General features: G+C 39.3%; 1 protein-coding gene across 2 annotated transcripts in view; it reads left to right on the plus strand.

Moving 5' to 3' along the window:
- The window catches only part of FANCD2 (FA complementation group D2), a 62,499-nt gene that overhangs the window by 16,663 nt on the left and 21,070 nt on the right, over positions 1-24,766 (plus strand). For both annotated transcript variants that reach the window (XM_047848849.1, XM_047848848.1), the window contains exons 15-29: positions 3,068-3,211; positions 5,362-5,496; positions 7,519-7,650; positions 9,024-9,134; positions 13,424-13,533; positions 14,485-14,545; positions 15,201-15,320; positions 15,976-16,049; positions 16,347-16,493; positions 17,002-17,102; positions 17,518-17,633; positions 19,469-19,577; positions 21,080-21,190; positions 21,458-21,570; positions 22,549-22,692. In XM_047848849.1, the coding sequence (XP_047704805.1) occupies positions 3,068-3,211; positions 5,362-5,496; positions 7,519-7,650; positions 9,024-9,134; positions 13,424-13,533; positions 14,485-14,545; positions 15,201-15,320; positions 15,976-16,049; positions 16,347-16,493; positions 17,002-17,102; positions 17,518-17,633; positions 19,469-19,577; positions 21,080-21,190; positions 21,458-21,570; positions 22,549-22,692 (1,728 nt within the window). The remainder of the gene's footprint in view (positions 1-3,067; positions 3,212-5,361; positions 5,497-7,518; positions 7,651-9,023; positions 9,135-13,423; positions 13,534-14,484; positions 14,546-15,200; positions 15,321-15,975; positions 16,050-16,346; positions 16,494-17,001; positions 17,103-17,517; positions 17,634-19,468; positions 19,578-21,079; positions 21,191-21,457; positions 21,571-22,548; positions 22,693-24,766) is intronic.

A 24,766-nucleotide genomic window follows, 5' to 3' on the forward strand; every position in this document is an offset into this window, starting at 1 on the left:
GTCCCTTCCATGCTCACTAGAGCATGCACACACTTTGGCACATAAGCTCACATGCTCTCTCAAATTAAACGAATAAACTTAAAAAAAAAGATTTTATTTTTAAGTAATCTCTATACCTGATGTGGGGCTCAAACTTATAGCCCAGAGATCAAGAGTTGCACTCTACAGACTGAGCCATTCTGTTGCCCTTTCCCTCACCCATTTTGCCTCACCTTCTACTTCTGGCAACCACCAATCTGTTCTGTCAATGAACTTGGTTTTTTGTGTGTTTTGTTATTTATGAGATCATAAGGTATTTGTCTTGCTGTCTGACTTATTTCACTTGGCAGAATGCCCTCAAGATCTGTTCATATTGGGGCATCTGGGTGGCTCAGTCATTTAAGCGTCCACCTCTTGATCTTGGCTCTGGTCATGATCTCACCGTTGGTGAGTCTGAGCCCCGTGTCAGGCTACACACTGTCAGTGCAGAGCCTACTTGGGATTCTCTCTCTCCCTCTCTCACTGTCCCTCCCCCGCTCAAAATAAATAAATCAACTTAAAAAAAATTCTGTCCATGTTGTTGTAAGTGGCAAGATTTCATTCATTTTATGGCTGAATAGTATTCCAGTGTGTGTTTATGTGTGTACATATGTGTACATACCACATTTTGTTTTTCCACTCATCCATCAGTGGACACTTAGGTTGCTTCCATGTCTTGTGCAGGGATCATGGAGTGCAGATATCTTGTCGAATTAGTACTTTCGGTTTTTTGCTTTTTTTTTTTATGTTTATTTATTTTGGAGAGAGAGAGAGGCAGAGTGTGAGCAGGGGAGGGCAGAGAGAGAGGGAGACACAGAATCAAAGCAGGCTCCAGGCTCCGAGTCCGACATGAGATCGAACCATGAGATCATGAGCCTGACTCACGAACCATGAGATCATGACCCGAACCAAAGTCAGATGCTTAACTGACTGAGCCACCTAGGCACCCCTAGTACTTTTGGTTTTTTGAATAAATACCCAGAAGTAGAATTTCTGGATTGTATACTTCTATTTTTAATTTTTTAAGGAACCTCCATACTTTTTCCACAACGGCTGTACCACTCACATTCCACCAGCAGTACACAAAGGTTCTCTTTCTCTGCATCCTTGCCAACATTTGTTATCTCTTGTCTTTTTAGTGATAGCCATTCTGACAGGTGTGAGATGATACTTCATTGTGGTTTTGATTTGCATTTGCCTGATGAGTAGTGATGTTGAGCATCTTTTCTTGTGTCTGTTGGCCATTAGTATGTCTTGAAAAAATGTCTGTCCACATCCTCAGTACATCTTTTGATTGATCTTTTGCTCTTGAGTTGTAGGAGATTTTTTTTGGCCTGCTTGACTTTTGTAACCTTTTTTTTTTTTTTTTTTTTAAGTTATCTCTACATCCAATGTGAGGCTTGAACTCACAACCCCAAGACCATGAGTTACTTACTTTTCTAAATTTTGGCTGAAATCAGGGCTGGGGTTATCAGGCAGTTTTTGTAGTACAGAAAGAGCAATTTGGCGTCCCATAAGCAGTTTTTAAAAACCCTGAGTATAACAGGACCAGAAGAATGCTAATAAAGACATAATTAGGCATCTTTTGAACCATCACTATTTGGCCATTCAGTGTTGTGACCCTTGGGTGATTATTCCTGTTGAAATAAAAACCTTTCGAATTGGAATTTTATAAGCTAGGAATGGTGTTTCTAGGTGAATTTTCAGGATATTAGAGGGGCCAGGTGCCTCTTTAACCCTTTTTTTTTATTTTAAACAAAGTTAATTCAAGCTAATTGGGGGAAAAAAACTGGGGAGAATCTAAAAATGTTAAAAATAAAGTTTCCATGGGACACCTGGCTGGCTTAGTTGGTTAAGTGTCCGACTCGATTTCAGGTATGGTCACGATCTCATGGTTTGTGAGTTCAAGCCCCTGGTCAGGCTATGTGCTGACAGCATGGATCCTACTTAGTATTCACTCTCTCCCTACCCCCTACCCCTGCTTGTTTGCATGCTCAATTCTCTTTCTGAAAAAAATAAGTAAATAAAATAAAGTTTCTCTTTACTGTCTGTTCATTCTTCTTGTATAATTACTCTTACAGATTATTTCCTATTTATATACAAGGTGTATTTGTGTGTGAGTGCAGGCATGACTTTGAACCTCACATTGGGCTCTGTGCTGACAGCTCGGATCCTGGAGCCATCTTCAGATTCTGTGTCTCTGTCTCTCTCTGCCCCTCCCCAACTCACATTCTGTCTCTCTCAAAAATAAATATTTATAAAGTTAAAAAAGAAAAAGAAAAATCCTTTTATGGTTATTGTCTTGCAGGTTGCTTTTTTTAAAACTTTACAATGTCATGAATATCTGTCAAAAAATATAGTATACCTTGTTCTTCTTAATGGCTGCATAATATTCTGACTTTAATTTTTTTTAACTTAAGAATTGAAATAAATTTTTTTTAATGTTTATTTTTGAGAGAGAGAGAGAGCATGAGGTGGGGAGGGGCAGAGAGAGAGGGAGACACAGAATTTGAAGCAAGCAAGCTCCAGGCTCTGAGCTGTCAGCACAGAGCCCGGTGCAGGGCTCAAACCCACATACTTTGAGATCATGACCTGCGCTGAAGTTGGATGCTTAACCAGCTGAACCACCCATGTGCCCCAAGAATTTAAATTTAAGAAAAGAATTTAATTTTTTTCATATTTACAGGCATTTACAGTCTTTCCAAATTTTGAGAAAGTATTTTTCTAATAATGAAATATATACCGAGGTTGGCTAGTGATTGTTCCTTAATGTGAAGATATTCAAGGTTATTTCTGTAATAGTATCACTTCAACTTACATTCCAATGATTTCATGAAAGATATCAGTGGTTAATAATTGTGGCAGTTATTTCTCTGAAAAATATTTGTGGGTTTTGTGAGGAAAAGAAATGTAGATACTCCTATGGAGTATGTTGAACAAATGAGTATCACCCATTTTCTGTTTTCATGGGGAGAAGTTGAGAGCTACTATTTTATGGAAATAGATGTACTGATACATTAAACTATTTCTCTTTTGTCATTGACAATAGATTTTCGACATGGCAATACTTTTCATCATCTATAGCACCAATACTCAGGTAAAGAAGTATGTTGAGAGGGTGCTAAGAAATAAGATTCGATCAGGCTGCTTTGAAGAACAGCTGCTACAGAGTACATTCTATATTCATTACATGGTAAGTATCAGAGAATCAGACATTAGTCTGAAAGTTACAGAGAAGTCATATTTAACCTTTCCTTTCCAGTATGGGAATCCTGACAATACCACCTTTCCTGGATCTTCATCTTGGACAGCTCAATATATTGCAAAACATAGTAGGGTTATTACTTACCTTGATTGAGACAATATGATGTTAATAAAACCAACCTAAGACTGGTGTCCCAGTCTTTTAGGAAAAATGTCACAGAACTGGTTCATGTTGAACTTCTTAAACTCAAGCTCCAAATTCTGTTTTATAGGAAATGTTTTAGTTCAAGTCTTTTTTTTTTTTTTTTTTAATGCTTATTTATTTTTGAGAGAGAGAGAGAAACAGAGTATGAGTGGAGAAGGGTAGAGAGAGAGGAAGACATAGAATCCGAAGCAGGCGCCAGGCTCTGGGCTGTTAGCACAGAGCCTGACGTGGGGCTCAGCTCTCAAATCATGCGATCATGACCTGAGCTGAAGTTGGAAGCTTAACTGACTGAGCCACCCAGGCTCTCCTTAGTTCAAGTCTTCTAATTACATACTTCTATAACTTGATTTTTAACCTGCAGTGGAAGGCTTTACAGCTCCTATATAAAAATTTCATCTTGTTTCAGCCCATTGTTCAAGTGGATTGAGACTTTTGAATCTTACCTTTGCGTTAAACATTTTAATTATCTAGCTCTTTGTGATCTGTAGCTTTGACAAACTTGCCTTCTGTATCCTGTTCTAAGCAGTTTTTAAATGTTTATATATTTTTGGGGAGAGAGCAGGGTAGAGAGAGAATCCCAAGCAGGCTCTACTCTGTCAGCGAAGAGCCTAGTCTGGGGCTTGAACTCACGAACTGTGAGATCATGACCTGAGCCGAAGTCAAGAGTCAGAGGCTTAACCAACTGAGCCACCCAGGCACCCCATAAGCAGTTTTTAAAAACCCTGAGTATAACAGGACCAAAGGAATGCTAATAGAGACATAATTCTGCATCTCTTAAACCATCACTCTTTGGCCATTCAGTAAAGTGACCCTTGGGTGATTATTCCTGTTGAAATAAAAACCTTTTGAATTGGAAATTAAAACTAGGAATGGTGTTTCTAGGTGAATTTTCAGTATATAAACAGTGTATACCTTTTTAGGAAACTGGGTACCCAGTGGTGTATGGCTTAGGAACTAGTGAGAATATGCAGTTGAGTTTTAAAATTGTATATTTAGGGGGCACCTGGGTGGCTCAGTCGGTTAAGTGGCTGACTTCGGCTCAGGTCATGATCTCACTGTCCGTGAGTTCGAGCCCCGTGTCGGGCTCTGTGCTGACAGCTCAGAGCCTGGAGCCTGTTTCAGATTCTGTGTCTCCCTCTCTCTGACCCTCCCCCATTCATGCTCTGTCTCTCTCTGTCTCAAAAATAAATAAACATTAAAAAAATATATATTGTATATTCAAGACTGGATTTAGTATTTGTGTTATCTTACAGTCCTTTCTGTGCTTATTTCTGGCAACAATACGTGTTTTGGGCTATGGTTTTCTAGAAGGCAGAAACCATAAGTAATTTTTTATTGCATTTTCTTCAGCAAAGTATTACACCCAATTCAGTGCTTAATTTAAGATTTTTTTTTTTTTTTGGTATTGTGATGGTATTAGTAAAGAAGCTAGACCTAAACTGGTTATATTTACTTTGGGTCCATTAATGTTCATTTTCTGCCTTATTGGTGAGACATGATCAGTTCTCTTTTTGATCTTCTTTAAAAGAAATCGGTTTAATTAATTAGTATTGAACCTTATATTTTGATTTCAAATCATAACCGTGGCAGAACAGGCCTAGGGAGGCAGTATGATTGAGTGAGGAAATTGGGATTTAGAATATCTGGATTCTAGTCTCAAATTGGGCAGATAGGAACAATGCTGTTAGGCTTATAATTTAACTTCTTTGAGCTTCCAGGTAATTCTTATCCATATGGCAAATCCCACCAATCCTGAGAGAAGACTCAATGATGAAGGATAATTTTGAGTAAAACAAAGGTTAAGTTTCCTTAAGTTAAAGTGAGAGTTGGTCAGGAGAACTCTGACATCCTATAAGGGTTGGCAGCTCTTGGTTCTGTGTTAACTAAATTCCTCCCACAGCTTCTTTTTTTCTCTCTTCTCTTTCCCCCTTAAGGTCCTTAAGGATATTTGTCCATCCATTCTGTCGCTGGCTCAGAGTTTCGTGCACTCCCTAGACCAGAGTATCATTTTGTTTGGCAGTCTCCTCTACAAATATGCATTTAATTTTTTTGACACTTACTGCCAGCAGGTATGTTGAAATATTTACCTTGGAAAGGAGGGAACGGAACAGGAAGAAATGCAGTTCCAAGTGACTTGCATGTGATATGTTTCTTTCTTTCTTTTTTTTTTTAATGTTTATTTTTGAGAGAGAGAGAGAGAGAGAGAGAGCATGAGCAGGGGAGGGGCAGAGCGAGTGGGAGACACAGAATCCAAAGCAGGCTTCAGGCTCTGAGCTGTCAGCACAGAGCCCGACATGGAGCTCGAACTCGGGAACTGAGAGATCATGATCTGAGCCGAAGTCGGACGCTCAACTGACTGAACCACCCAGCTGCGCCTCGTGTTTATTTCTTGCTGGTTGGAAGGCACTGATGTAGAAAGAATTCTGAACTGGGAGTTGGGAAAACTAAGTTGTAGTCTACTTTCAATAAAGTGAAGAGACTGGACTAGAAAATCTAACTCTGCATTTTGAGCTCTAAAATTCTCTGAGTTAAAATGAACATCCCATCTAGTCTATTTCTGAGTAAACCTTGGCTGAAAGGGCTAGGGTTATCAGGTAGTTTTTATAGTACAGAAAGACCAGTTTTAAAACTTAGCTGCAAATAATCAGCTGCCAGTTGATCCTGAAGTTGTTCTCTAGAAAAAACTGTGATGAAAAACAAATGAAGGAGAAATAACTGAGGACATAATCCTATTCCTACGAACATGAGACACAAAATTTAATAGTACATGTGTAGAGAGGGAAGCCTGTACTTGTGGAAAGTTGGAAAGTGATTATGAAAACAAAGAACAGAGTGCCTTAATGTTCATTTTTTGTACTTGCTATACTTAACTGTTAACAATGTTATAACATTTGAATTGAACTTGTAAAAACAAAGAATTTTGAGAATCTTAAAGCAGAGCAGTAGATTCAGCTGGCATGAGCTAGCTACTGCAGTTGAGAAAACTGTATGCCTCTGTGGAGCAGTAGTATAAAGGAAAGGGAGCATGGCATGTAAGGTATTTTGTTTGGAACCATCTTAATGTCTTAGAGATACTATCATGACCCATGGGTGCTTGAAACATACAAGTCTAACCTATAATAATCTTAAAATCCTTTAGCTCTTTGAATTCCGTCTTTTTTTTAAGATTTTTTTTTAGTTCTTAAAATTTTTTATGGTTTATTCTTAAGAAAGAGAGGGCAAGACAGAGAGTGAGCAGGGGAGGGGCAGAGAGAGACGGAGACACAGAATCCGAAGCAGGCTCCAGGCTCTGAGTTGTTAGCACAGAGTCTGATATGGGGCTTGAACTCATGAGTTGTGAGATCATGACCTGAGCCGAAGTTGGACACTTAATGATTGAGCCCCCCAGGCGCCCATAATTTTTTTTTTTTAATTTTTTTTTTCAACGTTTATTTATTTTTGGGACAGAGAGAGACAGAGCATGAACGGGGGAGGGGCAGAGAGAGAGGGAGACACAGAATCGGAAACAGGCTCCAGGCTCTGAGCCATCAGCCCAGAGCCTGACGCGGGGCTCGAACTCACGGACCGCGAGATGGTGACCTGGCTGAAGTCGGACGCTTAACCGACTGCGCCACCCAGGCGCCCCCATAATATTTTATTTTTAAGTAATCTCTATACTTGACATGGATTTTGAACCCACAACTACAAGATCAAAAATCACATGCTCCTCCAACTGAGCCAGTCAGGTGCCCTAAGTTCCATCTTTTTAATACATTTTAATAGATACAACCATAGCTTAAAGTGTAGTATTTAATCCGTATGAGAAAAGAAAGGGAAAGACTTCCAGGGAACAAAATCAGAAGGGCTTAGATGATGCTCACAGATAAATTTTGAGAAATAAGTCAAGAGTAGATGGTACTATAGTTAGATTGGCATAATCCTAAACCTCTGAATCCAACATGAATGAAAATTACATTATAGAATTAGACAACAGGATAGGGTAGGTTGGGATTTTCATCAAGTGGAGATTGGAATGATATCAGGCATCAACCTGAGTCATAATGGTTTCAGTCATATTTTTATCCACACTGTTTCTTGACTCTACTTTGTAGGAAGTGGTTGGTGCCCTAGTGACCCATATCTGCAGTGGGAATGAAGCTGAAGTGGATACTGCTTTGGATGTCCTCCTAGAGTTGGTAGTTCTAAATCTATCTGCTATGAGGCTGAATGCCATCTTTGTGAAGGTATCTAGTCCCTCTGGTGACATATATTGAGTCGTTTTTCTTTCTTGCATGTATCTGAGAGTTATCTGGAATCCATTAGTAACAATTTAATTTGTATTCTAGCTATTAGTGCTGTGATTGGTAGGAGGGGATGGGAAACAGATGAGGTGATGGGCAAATAATAGAAAGAAATGACTCATTTATGTATGTATTAATGCATTCAGCAAATACTTCTTTATGCCTGTGTGCAGGCTTTATTCTGGGTGCTCTGTATATAAAACTTAGTTCTTGCCTTTGGTGATAGTAGAACTATGTCCATAAGCAAGTCACTGTAAATACAACATGAGAGATCTTTAGAAAGATGAAGTGCTACAGATATACTTGGCAAAAAAATTAACTTGGCCTAGGAAACTGGGTATTTCTTCAACGAATAGATTTCAGTGATTCTTGAAGGTTGGGAATGATTTGATAGGAGAAAGTAAAGGAAGTGCATGTAGGCAGAGGACAGTTCAAACAGAAGCAAACTGGCACCCAGGTCTTTGGTATACATGAAGGATGACAAGTAGGCTAACATGGTTGGCAAATGGGATAAATGGTGAGGGGTGTTGGGAGGTGAGGCTGGGAAGACACAGGATAGGGCCAGATTATGAAGAGTCTCGAATACCACACTGGAGAGTTTCAGCTTTTTTTTTTTTTTTTTTTTTTTTAAGTTTATTTTTGAGAGCAAAAGAGAGCATGAGTCGGGTAGGGGCAGAGAGAGAAGGAGAGAGAATTTCAAGCAAGCTCTCCGCTATCAATGCAGAGCCTGACATGGGGCTTGAGCTCAAGAACTGTGAGATCATGACCTGAGCTGAGATCAAGAGTTGGATGCCTGACTGACTGAGCCACCCAGGCGCCCCTAAAGAGTTTCAACCTTATTTTATAGACCATAGAGAGCTATTACAGGCTTTTAACAAGGAGTTGACATAATTGCGTCTGGGCTTTGAAAGGTAACTATGTAGGCCTTGTTATCCCCATATTAGGGATGATAAAACTGAAGTTTTGCCCAAGGTCAAAAAGTAATTAGTTTCCTTGTGACTCCTTCCACATCTGTAGAGAATGAATAAGTAATTCATGGAGTGGAAGCTGATAAGGAATAGGGTCAGAGATATAACTTGTGGCAGAGTATTGTTTTCACTGAGAAGAAGGGAAGGGTGGAGAAAGTAGGGAGAACTAGGAGGTATGTTAGGATGACTAACCCTTTGGGCTCTGAGCAGCTTGATAGAACTTGAGCTTTTGTGGAATGGATGCCTGGCTATCTGTCTATGCTTCTTATAAGGATTTTAATTTTTTTATTTAAAGGAAGAAAATATTAGTTGCTGGCCTTATCGTTGGCATTTTTTTTTTTCTCACAGGGCATTTTAGATTATCTGGATAATATGTCCCCTCGGCAGATACGAAAACTCTTCTATATTCTGAGCACACTGGCATTTAGCAAACAGCATGAAGCCAGCAGTCACATCCAGGTAACATGCAGTGTATTTTTTTTTTTTTTTTAATTTTTTTTTTTTAACGTTTATTTATTTTTCGGACAGAGAGAGACAGAGCATGAACGGGGGAGGGGCAGAGAGAGAGGGAGACACAGAATCGGAAACCGGCTCCAGGCTCTGAGCCATCAGCCCAGAGCCTGACGCGGGGCTTGAACTCCCGGACTGCGAGATCGTGACCTGGCTGAAGTTGGACGCTTAACCGACTGCGCCACCCAGGCGCCCCCCCTTTTTTTTTTCTTTTTTTAAAATTTTTTTTAATGTTTATTTATTTTTGAGACAGAGAGAGACAGAGCATGAACGGGGGAGGGGCAGAGAGACAGGGAGACACAGAATTGGAAGCAGGCTCCAGGCTCTGAGCCATCAGCCCAGAGCCCGACGCGGGGCTCGAACTCACGGACCGTGAGATCGTGACCTGAGCTGAAGTCAGACGCTTAACCGACTGAGCCACCCAGGCGCCCCAACATGCAGTGTATTGAGAAACCTTTAAGCCTTTAAACTTATTGAATTGAAATTCACTGACCAAAATCACTCCAGCCTGTGTACTAATAGAAATCAAGTACACAGCCATAGTTTGAGCACTTACTCATTCTTTTCTTACCACAAACATTATATGCCTACTGTGTACTAAGCACTGAAATGGTAAGTATATTAGAATTTCTACCCTCAAGTAGCTCAGTCTATTAGGGTCTGTAATCAGCTGACCATGGAACTAACAAAAGCCATTCAGGTTCTGTACTGAGTGCTGTGGGGACACAGAATTAACCTTGTTTCCTAGGGAGCATCTGCTTCTAACGTGAACGCCACCTGGGCTTGCTTTCGTTTGTGGACCCCATTTACTGAGAAAGTCAGGCAAAGGGACTAAAACTAGAGATTAGGTTGCAGTCATAGCTCATAGCTCTTTTGTACCGTTAGTGCCACCCCGTGGCGATATCCATACTGGACTGTGACTTTGAATAACCAACACTTTTTGTTAATTAAAAAAAAAAAAAGGCTAGGTAATATACATACATAAATTCAAAGGTATAGAAAGTGGTGAAAAATAAGTCTCCTTTCCTCTCAGTCCTGTAAGCATTTGGTTCTCTAAAGGCAATTGCTGTTACTAGTTTATAGCTTTCTGAGATGTCCAAGCATTTACAAATGTGTATTTACCTATGTTCCACTTTATACCCTTTTGTTCTGCATCTTACTATTTTCATTTAGCTGTATATTTTGGAGATGGCTTCACATGAGTAATGTAGAGCTACATCATTATTTTATTTTATTTTATTATTTTTTTTTTTTTAATTTTTTTTTTTCAACGTTTATTTATTTTTGGGACAGAGAGAGACAGAGCATGAATGGGGGAGGGGCAGAGAGAGAGGGAGACACAGAATCAGAAACAGGCTCCAGGCTCTGAGCCATCAGCCCAGAGCCTGACGCGGGGCTCGAACTCCCGGACCGCGAGATCGTGACCTGGCTGAAGTCGGACGCTTAACCGACTGCACCACCCAGGCGCCCCTACAAATTCATTATTTTATTTTTTAATGGTGGTTAAAACATGCATAGCAAATTTTACTATTTTAACCATTTTTAAGCGTACAATTCAGTGGCATTAAGTTCATTAAGAATGTTGTGCAAGTGTCACCACTGTCTCTATCCAGAACTTTTTGTCATCCCGAACAGAAACCCTACCCATTAAGCAGTAACTCCTCATTTTCTTTCCTCCAGCCCCTCATTACCTCTAATCTACTTCCTGTCTCTGAATTTGCCTGTTCTGAGTACCTAATTGAAATAGTCATATTATATTTCTCCTTTTATTTCACTTAGCATAATCTGTTCAAGGTTCATCCATGGTGTAAGATCTATCAAACTTCATTCCTTTTCATGGCTAAATAGTATTCCATTGTATATATGTAGAACATTTAGTTTGTGCATTTATTTCTTGATGGACACTAGCCTTTTTTCACCTTTTGGCTATTGTGAATAATGCAGCAATGAATATTGGTATAAAAATATCTTTCTGAGTCCCTATTTTAAATTCTTTGGGGTATATACCTAGGAGTGGAGTTGATGAGTCATATATTCATTCTGTGTTCAGCATTTGGAGGAACTACCAAACCATTTTCTACAAAAGCTGTACCATTTTTCATTCCCGTGAACAGTTGGGGATTCCATGGTTGTATATCCTCACCAACACTTATTTTCCATTTTTAAAAAATTTTTATTTTTGAGAGAGACCACACATGCGAGGGGTTGGTGAGGGGCAGAGAGAGAAGGAGACAGAATCCAAAACAGGCTCCACGCTATTAGCGCAAAGCCTGATGTGAGACTCAAACCCAGGAACTACAAGATCATAACCTGAGCCGAAGTCAGACACTCAGCCTACTGAGCCACCCAGGCACCCCACTTATTTTCCATTTTGTAATAATAACCATCCTACTGGGTGTGAAATGGTATCTCAGATGATTGATATGGTATGACAAATGGTTGTCTTGATTTGCATTTCCTTAATGACTGATAATTTTGAACATCTTTTTTTTTAAATGTTCATTTTGAGAAAGAGTGCAAGTGGGGGAGGGGCAGAGAGCAAGAGAGAATCCCAAGCAGGCTCCACGCTTAACATGGAGCCTGATGCAGGACTCAATCCCATAACTCTGGGATCATGACCTGAGCTGAAATCAAGAGTCAGACACTGAACCAACTGGACTGCCTAGGCACCCCTAAATGGTCTGTCTTTTGTTGTTGACGCATAGGAATTCTGTATATTTCCTGGGTGTTGTCCCTTATCAGATACATGATTTGCAAATATTTTTTCCCATTCTGTGGATTATCTTTTTACTCTTGATAGTGTCCTTTGATGGAGTTTTGATGAAGTCCCAATTTATGTGTTTTTTCTTTTTGCCTGTGCTTTTGGTGTCGTACTTAGGAAAAACTGTTCCCAAATTCAAGGTCATAAAGATTTTCCCCTGTGTTTTCTTTTTCTTTTTTTCCCCCTCTGTGTTTTTTGCTGAGAGTCTTATAGTTTTAGCTCTTAAATTTATATTGTTGATTTGCTTTTAGTTAATTTTTGTATGTGGTGTAAGGAAAGGTTCGGTTTTGTTTTTTGTGTTTGTGGGTATCCAGTTTTTTCAGCGCCTATTCTGTGTGTGTGTGTGTGTGTGTGTGTGTGTGTGTGTGTGTGTTTTAACACCTTTTATTGAAAAGACTGTCCTTTCCCTTTGAATGGTCTTAGCACCTTTGCAGAAAATCAGTTGACCATATATGACCAAATAAGGTTTATTTCTGGACCCTGTTGTATCCATTAGTGTGTATGGGCTTCCTGTGCAAGTAGCACACTATTTTGATTACTGTAGCATTGTAGTAATTTTGAAATTGAAAGATTGTATGTGTAATTTCAAAATTGAAAGTTTATTTTCTTTGGGGTGCCTAGGTGGCTTAGGTCATGATCTCATAGTTCATGAGTTTGAACTTCACGTCAGGCTCTGCGCTGACAACTCGGAGCCTAGAGTCTGCTTTAGATTCTGTGTCTCCCTCTCTTTGCCCCTCCGTTGCTTGTGCTTGCTCTCTCTCTATCTCCCTCTCTCACACTCAAAAATACTAAAAAAGGAAAATTTTTTTTTGTTTTCAAAATTGAAATTTGACAGAACAAATTTGTTCTTTTTCAAGATTGTTTTGGTTATTTGGGGTCCCTCAAAGTTCTATATGAATCTTAGCATGGGTTTTTCTATATCTGCAAAAAATTCTATTGGGATTTTAATAAGGATTACAATGAATGTGCATGTCACTGTGAGTACTGTCATTATCTTAGCAATATTAAGTCTTCCAATTAATGCACATGGGATATCTTTCCATTTATTTAGGTCTTCTTTAATATCTTTCATTGTTGTTTTATAGTTTTTAATGTACAAGTCTTTTGCCTCCTTGGTTAAATTACTCCCTAAGTATTTTTTTTTCTATTTCATTATTTTAGCTGAGCAGACAACAACATTACAATAACATACATATCCTTACCAAGCAACTATCACAACATTAATAATAGCTATAATGTTTGAACATCTGCCTTATTTTTGACATTGTTCTAGGACAGTTTTGTAATTTGTCTCTCATAAAATCTTCCCCATTTTATAGATGGAAAAAAATTGAGACTCAGATGCAGTGACTTGCCAAGAGCCACACAGTAAATGATAGAACCCTTGCCATTTTAGCTATTTTGGTTCCAATATCCACAGGCTCTTTTGCTGTACTATTCTAGCATTTTCATCTTTCTTTATCATATCTCCTTGCAGGATGATATGCACCTGGTGATACGAAAGCAGCTCTCTAGCACCATAGTCAGATACAAACTCATTGGTATTATTGGTGCTGTCACCATGGCTGGCATCATGGCGGCAGACAGGTATGCATGGAAATTCTGACTTCTGTGGCTCAAGGTCAGTTAATTAAGTTGCCACCTTACAAATAAAGTGTACGTTGTGTAGGCAAAAGTGTTTACAAAAGTAAATATTAAAACCGTAATAAGAGAAGTAAGCAAGTATTTATTGCAACTTTTCTATTTTCCCTTCTAATCTTGACTCTATATACTAATATAATTTTTTACAGAATGTGATTATAGTTACTACAATCTGATGGTTAAAAACTAGGGATTACCAAGAAATAAAGTTGTAGAAATATTTCTACAAAAGGGGAACCCTAAGCCTCCTGGGATGCATTTTTCTGCATTTACGCCTCCTAGGCACTAGACATTATAGGTTTCTCCATTGCTGTGTTTTTCTGTCTGGGACATCATGTTTGATGCAAATAAGGTCTTTCTATAGATTTTTTTTTTCCTCTCTTGTACTTTGATGCCACAATTGTAGCACCTAAAGGAGCATCTGTATTGGGTCTTGATAAGATGTTGCCATTGCAAAATGACTTTGGAATTCCGTTTATGCTTCTTAGAGATAATTTGTTAAGGAATTCCTGGGACCTCAGGAGACATCCTTAGAATCAACATTAGTAATTCATGGAGGCTACATAGTGTACTGATTAAGAGTTCATTCATTGGAGCCATGCTTCTTGAGAGCACCAAATGCCTAGAATAATGCCCAGTGCTTACTCTTATGATTATTACTAATTTAATGTGCCATTAAAAAAAAATTAAGGTAGCCATTATCTGCTCTAATCCACATTTTGTATATAAATAGTTCTGTGCCTTCATGTACTTTTATCTCCACTCACATTCCAGGGATGGCAGGACTCATAAACTTATTGCCAGTACTTAAAAAAACAAAAAAAGCAAAAACAAAAAAACTTATTGCCAGTTCTTACAAAATATTACAGAAGTGAACCTAAAATTCCTTGTTTTTAGAACTAGATCTTCAAGTTTGACCCAAGGGAGAACAGACGTGAGCAATGAACAGTACACGCAGGTGAGTTCTTGTAATGTATTTGGGTATGTATATGGGTAACTGAAGAGTTGCTTCTGGTCACTGGCAGTTTACCAAAAAGACTTTTTTTTTCCCTTCCCAAATCTGTTTTCTTGAATTCATAGCTTTTGTGATTTGTACCACTACTGTGGCACCTAGAATCTACTGGTGTGGATTACATTTATTTCTGTATCTAATCTCCTTAATTAAATTGTAAATTCCTAGAGAGCGAGAACAGTGAGCCATGTTTGCAGAATAGCAGATTGACTGGAGCATAGAGACAAGTAAGTGTAAAATTGGAGAGTTGGAGATAAAGCTAGTCCAGAGGTAGAAAACAGAGGGCCTGGAATGTGAATCAAGGCATTTTGATGTAATTTTTTACACAGAGGTATTCTTTAAAGGTTTCTTAGCACGGACATGGCATAATCAAAGCTTTGCTTTAGAAAAATTAATCTGGCTGTGGGTGTCTGATAGATTGGAAAAGAGATGAGTTTAGAAACAGATGGGCTGGTCAGGAAGGTCAGGAAAACCTCAGGCGAGAGGTAGTAAGAGCTTTGCCAGTGATACTGGAAGGAAAAACTACTGTTTGGGGTGAACAGTGTTTAGGAAGTGTTGGCAGCCCAGTTGCTGAACCATTCTTTCTCTTTGGCTGCTCCAGGTGACCTCGTTGCTCCAGCTGGTTCATTCCTGCAGTAAGCAGTCTCCCCAGGCGTCCGCACTGTATTATGATGAATTTGCTACTCTGATCCAAAGAGGAAATCTGGCTCCAAAAGCCTTGGTAAGGCCAAGTATCTTTTAAAGTAGTGAAGCATGAGGGCTGCTTTACTCCGTATTCTTTCTTCAAGCCCTTCTGTCTGTTGCAGTGCAAAAATAGATCATCCTGGGGTGCCTGCGTGGCTCAGTCGGTTAAGCGTCTGACTTCGGGTCAGGTCATGATCTCGCAGTTTGTGGGTTCAAGCTCCACATCAGGCTTTCTGCTGTCAGCATGGAGCCTGCTTCAGATCCTCTGTCCCTCTCTCTCTCTGCCTCTTACCCTACTCACGCATACACGCGTGCTCTCTCAAAAATAAATAAACTTAAAACAAAAATAGGTCATCCTGAGAGCTTTCCCATATTCTAGTTGGGAAAGCCCTTCCCTAGGCCTCACCTCTAAGGCCTCCTTTACATAGTAACAATAATAATAGCAAAGATGAGGTTGGTGATAATATTGTTGATAATGTTGATAGCCGCCATGTTTTCTGTGCCAGGCACTGTGTTAAGCATTTTTCATGTATTATATGTTTTCCACTTCATAATAATGGGGTACATATTATTGCTATTTCCTCCTTAGAAATGACGAAACTAAAGCTTAGAAAGAGTAATAGTTTTTCTAGGGATCTATAGCAAGTACCCCCTGGGCTGTATGCCTTTTTTTGTTTGTTTGCTTCCTGAAGGAATGGGTTGGGCAGACCATCTTTAATGATTTCCAAGATGCCTTTGTGGTGGACTTCTGTGCTTTTCCAGAAGGGTAAGTACTGTTTACCCACTAACTTGATTGTACTGGTGAAGAAATTATGTCGATGGATGGTACAGACTTAAGAATGCTCTTGACCTCAGCCAAGTCTGGCCCAATCCCATAGTTTCTTTCCTCCCAGCCCCAACACCCCAGCTCCAGAGTTGCTCAAAGCTTCCCCACTTGTTCTTTTTGTTTCTCACTTCTCATCAGAGAAGTTCTCTTCCTAAGAGAGAAGATTGTTTTGTTTTAGTAGTTTCCCCTGTAGACGTGTATACCCTTGGGGCATCAAATTCTGGGTTCTCTTTACAGTGACTATCCATTTCCTGTGAAAGCTCTCTATGGACTAGAAGAATACAGTAGTCGTGATGGGATCGCCATCAACCTCCTGCCACTGTTGTACTCTCAGGACTTTGCAAAAGATGGGGGTAGAATGACTTCACAGGAATCAGACCAAAAGTCAGTGTACTTTTTCTTTAACTTCTGTTACTGTTTTGAATGTTCACAGGATATTCCACACTTGTTGCAATCTTTTGGGAACTTGATGGAAAAGGGTTTCTCCTAAAACAGGTGATATTTGTAGGGGTTAGCAGGAGTGTGGCAGTTTCCTTGTTTTTTCTTAGTCCCTGTGGTTGGGGTCTGCATTGCCTAATGACAGCCAACAGGTACTCTGTGAGGCTATTTTCATTTGTTTCTTTCTCCCTCCCATGAACATACTTGTTTCCCTCCCTCCTTCCATTTTATCTCTGCTTCTCCTGACTCATGGACATTCACTCTATTCAGCCTCTGTCTTCCTCCAGTTTAGTTCATTGTTTATTTACTGAGCACCCATTAAGCTCTTGTCATATGTTCTAAAAAGTAGACATTTATTTTGGGCAAAACACTTTAATTATAAGGTGGGGTTCTTTATAAACATGGATTAATATGCCTATAAAATATTGTTTAGAAATGGATTTTTCCTTCCCAGATTGGTGTCTCCGTTGTGCCTGGCTCCCTATTTCCGGTTACTGAGGCTTTGTGTGGAGAAACAACATAATGGAAGCTTGGAGGAGATTGATGGTTTATTAGGTATAGGATGAAGTTATCAGATCCTTTCTTCTTTGTAACCTTTCTCTGGTAATCTTAGGGAGGGAGCAAACCAGTACATGGTGTGTAGGGGAAGGAATTTTTGAACTTCACGGAGTAAAATAGCACTAATAATGAAACTGCAAAGGTGATATATAAAGATTCCCATCATATTGACAGATCAATCATCATCATAGTTCCTTGTTGCTTTCTGGTCCTTGCATCTAATTTTGTAAAAACTTCTTCATGATATTAAAGATGGCTACATACTAAGGCAGTAATTTTGAGACTACCCAAAGCTTCACCTTCAAATATAAGTTAAAGGGGAAAGTAAGTATAGGAGATGTAACTCTAGGGGTAGCATCCAGGTTCTGTTGACGCGAAATAAAGGGAGTTAAAAATGTTTGTTCTCTTTCAGATTGTCCTATATTCCTCACTGACTTGGAGCCTGGAGAGAGGTTGACATCCATGTCTGTTAAAGAGCGCTCATTCATGTGTTCACTCATATTTCTTACTCTCAACTGGTTCCGAGAGGTAAACATAGTTACTGGGAATTTCACCTATTGTCTATAATTCTTCTTGAAAGGAAACTATTTCCTGGTTCTCATGGGACTCTCTACAGAAGCGCCTGGCTGGTTCAGCTGGTTCAGTGGGTAGAGGCTATAACTCTTGATCTCAGGGGGGTCATGAGTTCAAGCCCCACATTGGGCATGGAGCCTACTTAAAAAGAAAAAATTACTAGCACTAACCCCTGTGTGCTTCTCCAGCTGTTATGTCCCACTTTTCCCCAATTACATGTACCTTTTGATGTAGCCAAATCAAAATACTTAGAATTCACTTAATAAGTTGTTCATGCTTTACTACTACAAGCCTTTTTGTTGTATTCTTCCTTTTGCCTGGAATAACCTCACCTTCTTCACTGTGAAAATACTGTTCACCCTTGCATAAGTACGTACTTAATGTTTTAATTCAGTGAGATCAAGTGAGTGATGGTTTTCCCTTCCTTTAGAATATGTTTTGGGGGTGCCTGGGTGGCTCAGTCAGTTGAACGTCCAACTTCAGCTCAGGTCATGATCTCGCAGTCTGTGAGTTCGAGCCCCACGTCGGTCTCTGTGCTGACAGCTCAGAGCCTGGAGCCTGCTTTTAATTCTGTCTTTCTCTCTCTCTCTCTCTCTCTCTCTCTCTCTCTCTCTCTCTCTCTCTGCCCCTCCCCCACTCATGCTCTGTGTCTCTCTGTCAAAAATAAACAGTAAAAAAAATTAAAAAAAAATATGTTGAGTGAAATTCATAATAATGAAATATTAAAATGACAGTAACATATTTATATCTCACTTCCTTTCTTATGTATATTATTCTGAGAATGTGCACTTAAATTATTTCCTCTTATGATTATATTTCTATTATGATGTAAGCAGGATAGGTGTTGTTATCCTTGTTTCATACCCATGGAATTGCAGATACAAGAGAGTTCAAAGTCAGTAAGTACTCAAGTACTTACATTATGCCAAATGCTGGGCTTATTTCTCTATTTACAGTATTAAATCCATATAATAACTGCATTCTCATTTTATAGTTGAATAAATAAAAACTCAGAAAGGCTAATGAGTTGGCCAGGTTCACACAGCTAGCAAGTAGCAAAATAGGACTTGTTTCACCAAAGTGTGTACTGTCTACTCACTGCTGTTCCACCTTGCTACTTAACTAGAAATCAGTAAAACTAGGATTAGAAGTCAGATCTCCTGTATTGGCCCAGGGCTTTTTTTTTTCCTTCTCCTCTATAGCACCTTACTGAGAACACTTTTACATTACAGATTGAACTCACAGATACTGCCACTGAATGGCATTTTTTTAAAAAAAAATTTAATGTTTATTTTCAGAGAGAGTGTATGCGAGCAGGGGAGGGGCGGAGAGAGGGAGAGAGAATCCCAAGCAGGCTCTGGGCTGCCAGCACAGAGCCAGTGGGGCTCAAATTTACAAATTCTGAAATAATGACCTGAGCTGAAGTCAAGGGTCGAATGCTTAATTGACCAAGCCATCCAGGCACCCCGGCATTTTTAAGCTCTGGATGAATAATGCAAACAGGGTTAAAACTGCAACCTTCAGGGACACCTGGGTGGCTTAGTCAGTTAAGCGTCCGACTTCGGCTCAGGTCATGATCTCGTGGTTTGTGAGTTGTAGCCCTGCATCGGGCTGTGTGCTGACAGCTCAAAGCCTGGAGCCTGCTTTGGATTTTGTCTCCTTCTCTCTCTGTGCTCCCCCTCCGTCTGCCCCACTTGTGTTCTCTCTGTCTCTCAAAAATAAATAGATATAAAAAGAAAAAAAAAACTGGAACCATTCAAAGAATGAGAATATAATTTGTCCTTTGGCAGGTTGTAAATGCCTTCTGCCGGCAAACGTCACCTGAGATGAAGGGGAAAGTGCTCACCCGGTTAAAGCATATTGTGGAGCTCCAGAGAATCCTGGAAAAGTACTTAGCAGGTAAGGAAAGTGTCTTACTGTAACCTGGCTAGGATAGCAATGACGAGATAAAGAACTTTACTTTTTTTTTTTCTTAATTTTTTTTTTTTTTTAACGTTTATTTACTTTTGAGACAGAGAGAGGGAGACACAGAATCTGAAACAGGCTCCAGGCTCTGAGCTGTCAGCACAGAGCCCGACGCGGAGCTCGAACTCACGGACCGCGAAATCATGACCTGAGCCGAAGTCGGCCACTTAACCGACTGAGCCACCCAGGCGCCCCTAAAGAACTTTACTTTTAAGCCAGGCTCAATGATAGCCATCCTCTATTCGTCTGGGACAAGAAATGTATACTCAAAATTAAAAACAAACACACACACACACATTTATCTATATATATGCGTATATGTATATATATCCATTTTCCTCCCTTTGTTACCTCCAGTTACCTCTGAGAAATCTGTTTCCTTGAGAAAATGAAAAATAGCATTTGTTGGGCTTTTGTAAAGTAACTTTTCTTTTTTAGAAGTCAAAATTTCAGAGGCATCTAGGTTCAAGCGTCCCAACTCTTGATTTCAGCTCAGGTCATGACCCCAGGGTCATGGGATTCAGCCCTGCGTTAAGCTCTACACTGTGTGGGGAGCCTGCTTGAGATTCTCTCCCTCTGACCCTCCACTGCTCACACGCACGCTCTCTCTTTCTAGAATAAAATTTAAAAAAATAATAAAAAAGAAGGCAAACTTTCAGTGCCCTTTACTTTCCTAAACATAGTTATAAACCAGGAGTAAAGCTAAAAGACTGGGGCACCTGGGTGGCTCAGTCAGATAAGCATCCGACTCTTGGTTTCAGCTCAGGTCATGATCTCACAGTTCATGGGCTCTATGCTGACAGTGTGCTACCTGTTTGGGATTCTCTTTCTCTCTGCCCCTGCCCTGCACTCTCTCTCTGTCTCTCAAAAATAAAATTTTAAAAAACTTAAAAAATGATACCTCTGACCAATATGTACACTTGTTTTAAAATGCTAGGTAGATGGGTGCCTGGCTGGCTCAGTCAGAAGAGTGTGAGTCATGATCTTGATCTTGATCTTGGGGTCGTGAGTTCAACCCCATGTTGGATATAGGAATTACTTAAATAAATAAGTAAACTTAAAAAAATAAAATGCTAGGTAGATCCTCTGGGGAAATCATGGAGTCTCCCTCAGGTCCTCATCTAAATAATTATGTGTAAAACAAACCTCTGTGTGACCTAATTTAAATATATTTAGATTTTAAATAAAGGTTAGTTTATTTTTAGTCCTTATCTGCTTGGATATTTTATATCATTTTATAGAATGGTTTTATGTTAATTGATTATAATCATTTAATATGATACTCCTATAAGACATCTCTGATCATTTTGCTATGCCAAAACAATTAATGTTGGGTAACTTGTATGTATCTTACAAGCATTCAGCCAGTCAGACGATGCATTCTAACAAGGTTATGTGATTGGTATGCATTGAGCGTTGTCTCTTCTCTTTTCCAGTCACCCCATACTATGTTCCTCCTCTTGCACACTTTGACTTGGGAACTTTAGATGTAACACCTATTACTGCTGCTGCTATTTCAGCAAAAATCAGAAAACAAGGAAAGATAGGTATGTTCTCTCCTTCTTATTCTGTATCTCCATAGGAGCCATAATGAATTAACCTAAGAGGTCATATGCACCGAGGCATCATTAACTGGAGAGATGATGTCATTGAATCTTTAATTGGCATGGTTATAAAATGAACTATAATACAGGGTTATGAGATTACCTCCTCTACCCCTAGATAGTCTTCAGCAAGTTATTTCCTAAAGGCATGATATTTAGCAAACATGATTATTGATTACTTGAGTCACTTTTCTCTTCTTGAAACAAAAGGAGGAAGGAAACGGAAAGCAGATGGCAGCAAAACATCTTCCTCTGACACACTTTCAAAGGAGGATAGTTCAGAGTGTGTCCCTACACCATCTGGTAGAAGCCAGCTGGAAAAGGTACTGGAATGATGGGTATCCATGAAGGTGTGTGACAACCCAGTAAGATTAACAAAAGACCAGCATTATTCTCTGCATTTTACAGAGAGAAATATTAGGGAAAGGAGAGGCAAACGAACTCTCCTAGGCTTTGGGGTGATCCAGTAGCAGAGTTAGGGTTAGACTCTAAGTCTTTATCACTACCACACAGTGTTTTCTAGTTATTTTCTTGAATGTGTCACTCCGTTTTTTTATACCCCAGCAGTACTTTTAATTCCCTTTTGTGGCATTTATCAAATTCTGTTTTAGGATATGGTTTTAGATATACTGCTTTTAGCCTCTTCCCCACTCTGATCTGAGATTATCAGCTTCTGAATGAATTGAGATAACATGAAATGCTTAGGACAGTTTCTGATAATTAATAAATAGTAGTTCTTTTTTCCTATAAATTTACCAATCACAGAGTAGGTTATATGTTTATGAAATTGCCTAAACCACATCGATTCCAATTATTTCTGTTTTTTATTTTCTGTTTATTGAGTATTTAGTATGGATAGCTCCTATAATCTTCTAAAAACCCAAGATTAGTAGTAGTATCTACATTTAATAGGTAAGGAAACTAAGACCCAGAGAGAGTAAGTGACTTGTGCAAATTCACACAGTTAATAAGTGATTGAGCAAGGATTTGAAGGCAGACCTGTCTGGTGCCGAAGCTCATCATTTTCTGTACCATGCCATGACGCCTTGGTTTGTCTAGTAGTTCATACCCAAGTAGAAACCAACAAAGGGTCTTAATAGGTGACCCCTATCCCAGTCTTAAATTAGGTGCTTTTGTCTTAGGAATATTTAGGGACTTTGGTGAAAGGAGAATGGTGATATGCTGAAAAAGTAACTTTTGCACAAAATGAATGCATAATTGCATTTTGAAGTCCTCATGAAAAATCAGGTTAATATAGAAGCTGTATTTATTCTGTTGGTTTGCTGCTACTTTTTCCCCAGGAGTTCAAAGGGAAGGAAGAAAAGCCATCAGTGTCACTACAGAATTACCGTTTTTTTTTCCGAGAACTGGACGTTGAGGTCTTCTCTATCCTGCATTGTGGGCTTGTGACCAAGTTCATCTTTGATACTGAAATGCACACCGAAGTAAGTGACAGAGCTGAAATCCTAGAATTTAATCTTCTTTCAGAAAATTTCTCATCTCTACTCTTATTTTAATAAGAGTAGTATGCACTGAGAGAAGTTAGACTCTGGCTTCCAGAGGTTTTATATGTAGTGAAAGTAATTTCGAATAATCATCCTCATAATTTTTTTTAAGGTAAACAATTAATTTTATTTATTTTAATTTTTTTAAATGTTTATGTATTTTTGAAAGAGAGAGACAGAGCATGAGTGGGAAAGGAGCAGAGAGAGAGTGGGAGACACAGAATCTGAAGCAGACTCCAGGCCCTGAGCTGTCTGCACAAAGCCCGACGTGGGGCTCAAACTCATGAACCGTGAGATCGTGACCTAAGCTGTTCGGACGCTTAACTGACTGAGCCACCCAGGCGTCCTAAGAGAATGAGACTCTTAAGCAGACTCTGTACTCAGTCCAGAGCTCAACACAGGGTTCAGTTCCACCACCCTGGGATCATGACCTAAGCTGAAATCAAGAGTTGGATGCTCAACCGACTGAGCCACTCAGGCACCTGTTTATTTATTTATTTTTAAAGTAAACTCGGGGCGCCTGGGTGGCTCAGTTGGTTAAGTGTCCAACTTCGGCTCAGGTCATGATCTCACGGTTCATGAGTTCGAGCCCTGCGTCAGGCTCTGTGCTGACAGCTCAGGACCTGGAGCCTGCTTCTGATTCTGTGCCTCCCTCCCCTGCCTCACACTCTGTCTCTCTCTCAAAATAAATAAAGATTTAAAAAAAAATTTTTTTTTAATAAAAAATAAAAAAAATAAACTCTAGGCCCAATGTGGGGCTTGAACTCATGATCAGAGATCAAAAGTCACATGCTGTACCAACTGAGCCAGCCAGGCACCCCCCTCATCATCTAGATGTTTATAAATGTAAGTTTTTTACAGTGTGTTAGGTAATTATGAAAAATCATGCCAAAGAGATGATCCTTATCCTAGGTTACAAATAATAAGCTTTTTAGATTATTCTTGGAGAGCAGCACTGTTCTGGTTTATAGAGGTTAATGCTGTTTTCACTCTTTCATGACATTTGTTCAGCCTCCATCAGATGCTTATCAAGGTTTTTTTTGTGTTTGCCACTAATCGAGATGTTGGCAATTCAGTAGAGCATACAGCATAATGCTAGCCTTCAAATAGCTCACAATCTAATAAGGGAAGCACACATAGTTAGCAGTGTCTGCTATATTGATGGTCTGAACCAAGTACCAGTGAAACTCTGAGGAGAGAATGCTATTTATAGTGAACTGGGAAGTAGAGGACATTTTCACGGAAAAGGTAACTTTTGATAAGGGATTTCACCAGAGTAGTTTCTCCAGGTTCAGAAAAAGAGGGGTTTAATTGGTTAAGTGTCTGACTCTTGGTTTTGGCTCAGGTCAGGAGTTAGGCTCTGCACTGACAGCACAGAGTTTGCTTGGGATTCTCTTTCTTCCTCTCTCTCTGTCCCTCCCCTGCTCACACTTATGTGCTCTCTTTCTGTCTCTCAAAATAAATAATAAAAACTTAAAAAAATAAAACAAGTAAAAAGAGGAATATCATGAAATTTTTTACCATAGGTTTTTAGAAAAATGTATACTCCTTTAAAGTAGAGATAGGATCACCCCTTCCCAACCCCAGTCTTTGTACATCAGCTTGAAGATTCTCCATAAATGTATATTGAACAAATAGTTTGAAGTGAGACTGTATTTGGCTCATTCTGCTTCTGGTAGTGTAATACACTTATAGGGATCCTGTCCAGAGTTAGTAGTAGCAGAACATTAGCAGAAAGAAAATATGGAAGGAAGTAAACAGAGAAAAATGAAATTCCCTTGAATTAGTCATTTTTTGCCCCAGGTACTTAGGAAATGTACCTTGAGGCCACAACTGGAAGGATACACAGAGACATTTACTTCTAGAGAAAAAGTATGTCTTCTAAAACTGTGCTCGCTTGGATTTTTATTTTAATAACTTGAAATTTGTTTTACTTTGTGAATTCTTGACTTTATGATTTGTTGACAGAGCACAACAGCCATTTATATGAGGTAGGGAAATTTACCCTTTTTTG

The sequence above is a fragment of the Prionailurus viverrinus genome, chromosome A2, assembly GCF_022837055.1.
Source record: "Prionailurus viverrinus isolate Anna chromosome A2, UM_Priviv_1.0, whole genome shotgun sequence".
Taxonomy (NCBI): domain Eukaryota; kingdom Metazoa; phylum Chordata; class Mammalia; order Carnivora; family Felidae; genus Prionailurus; species Prionailurus viverrinus.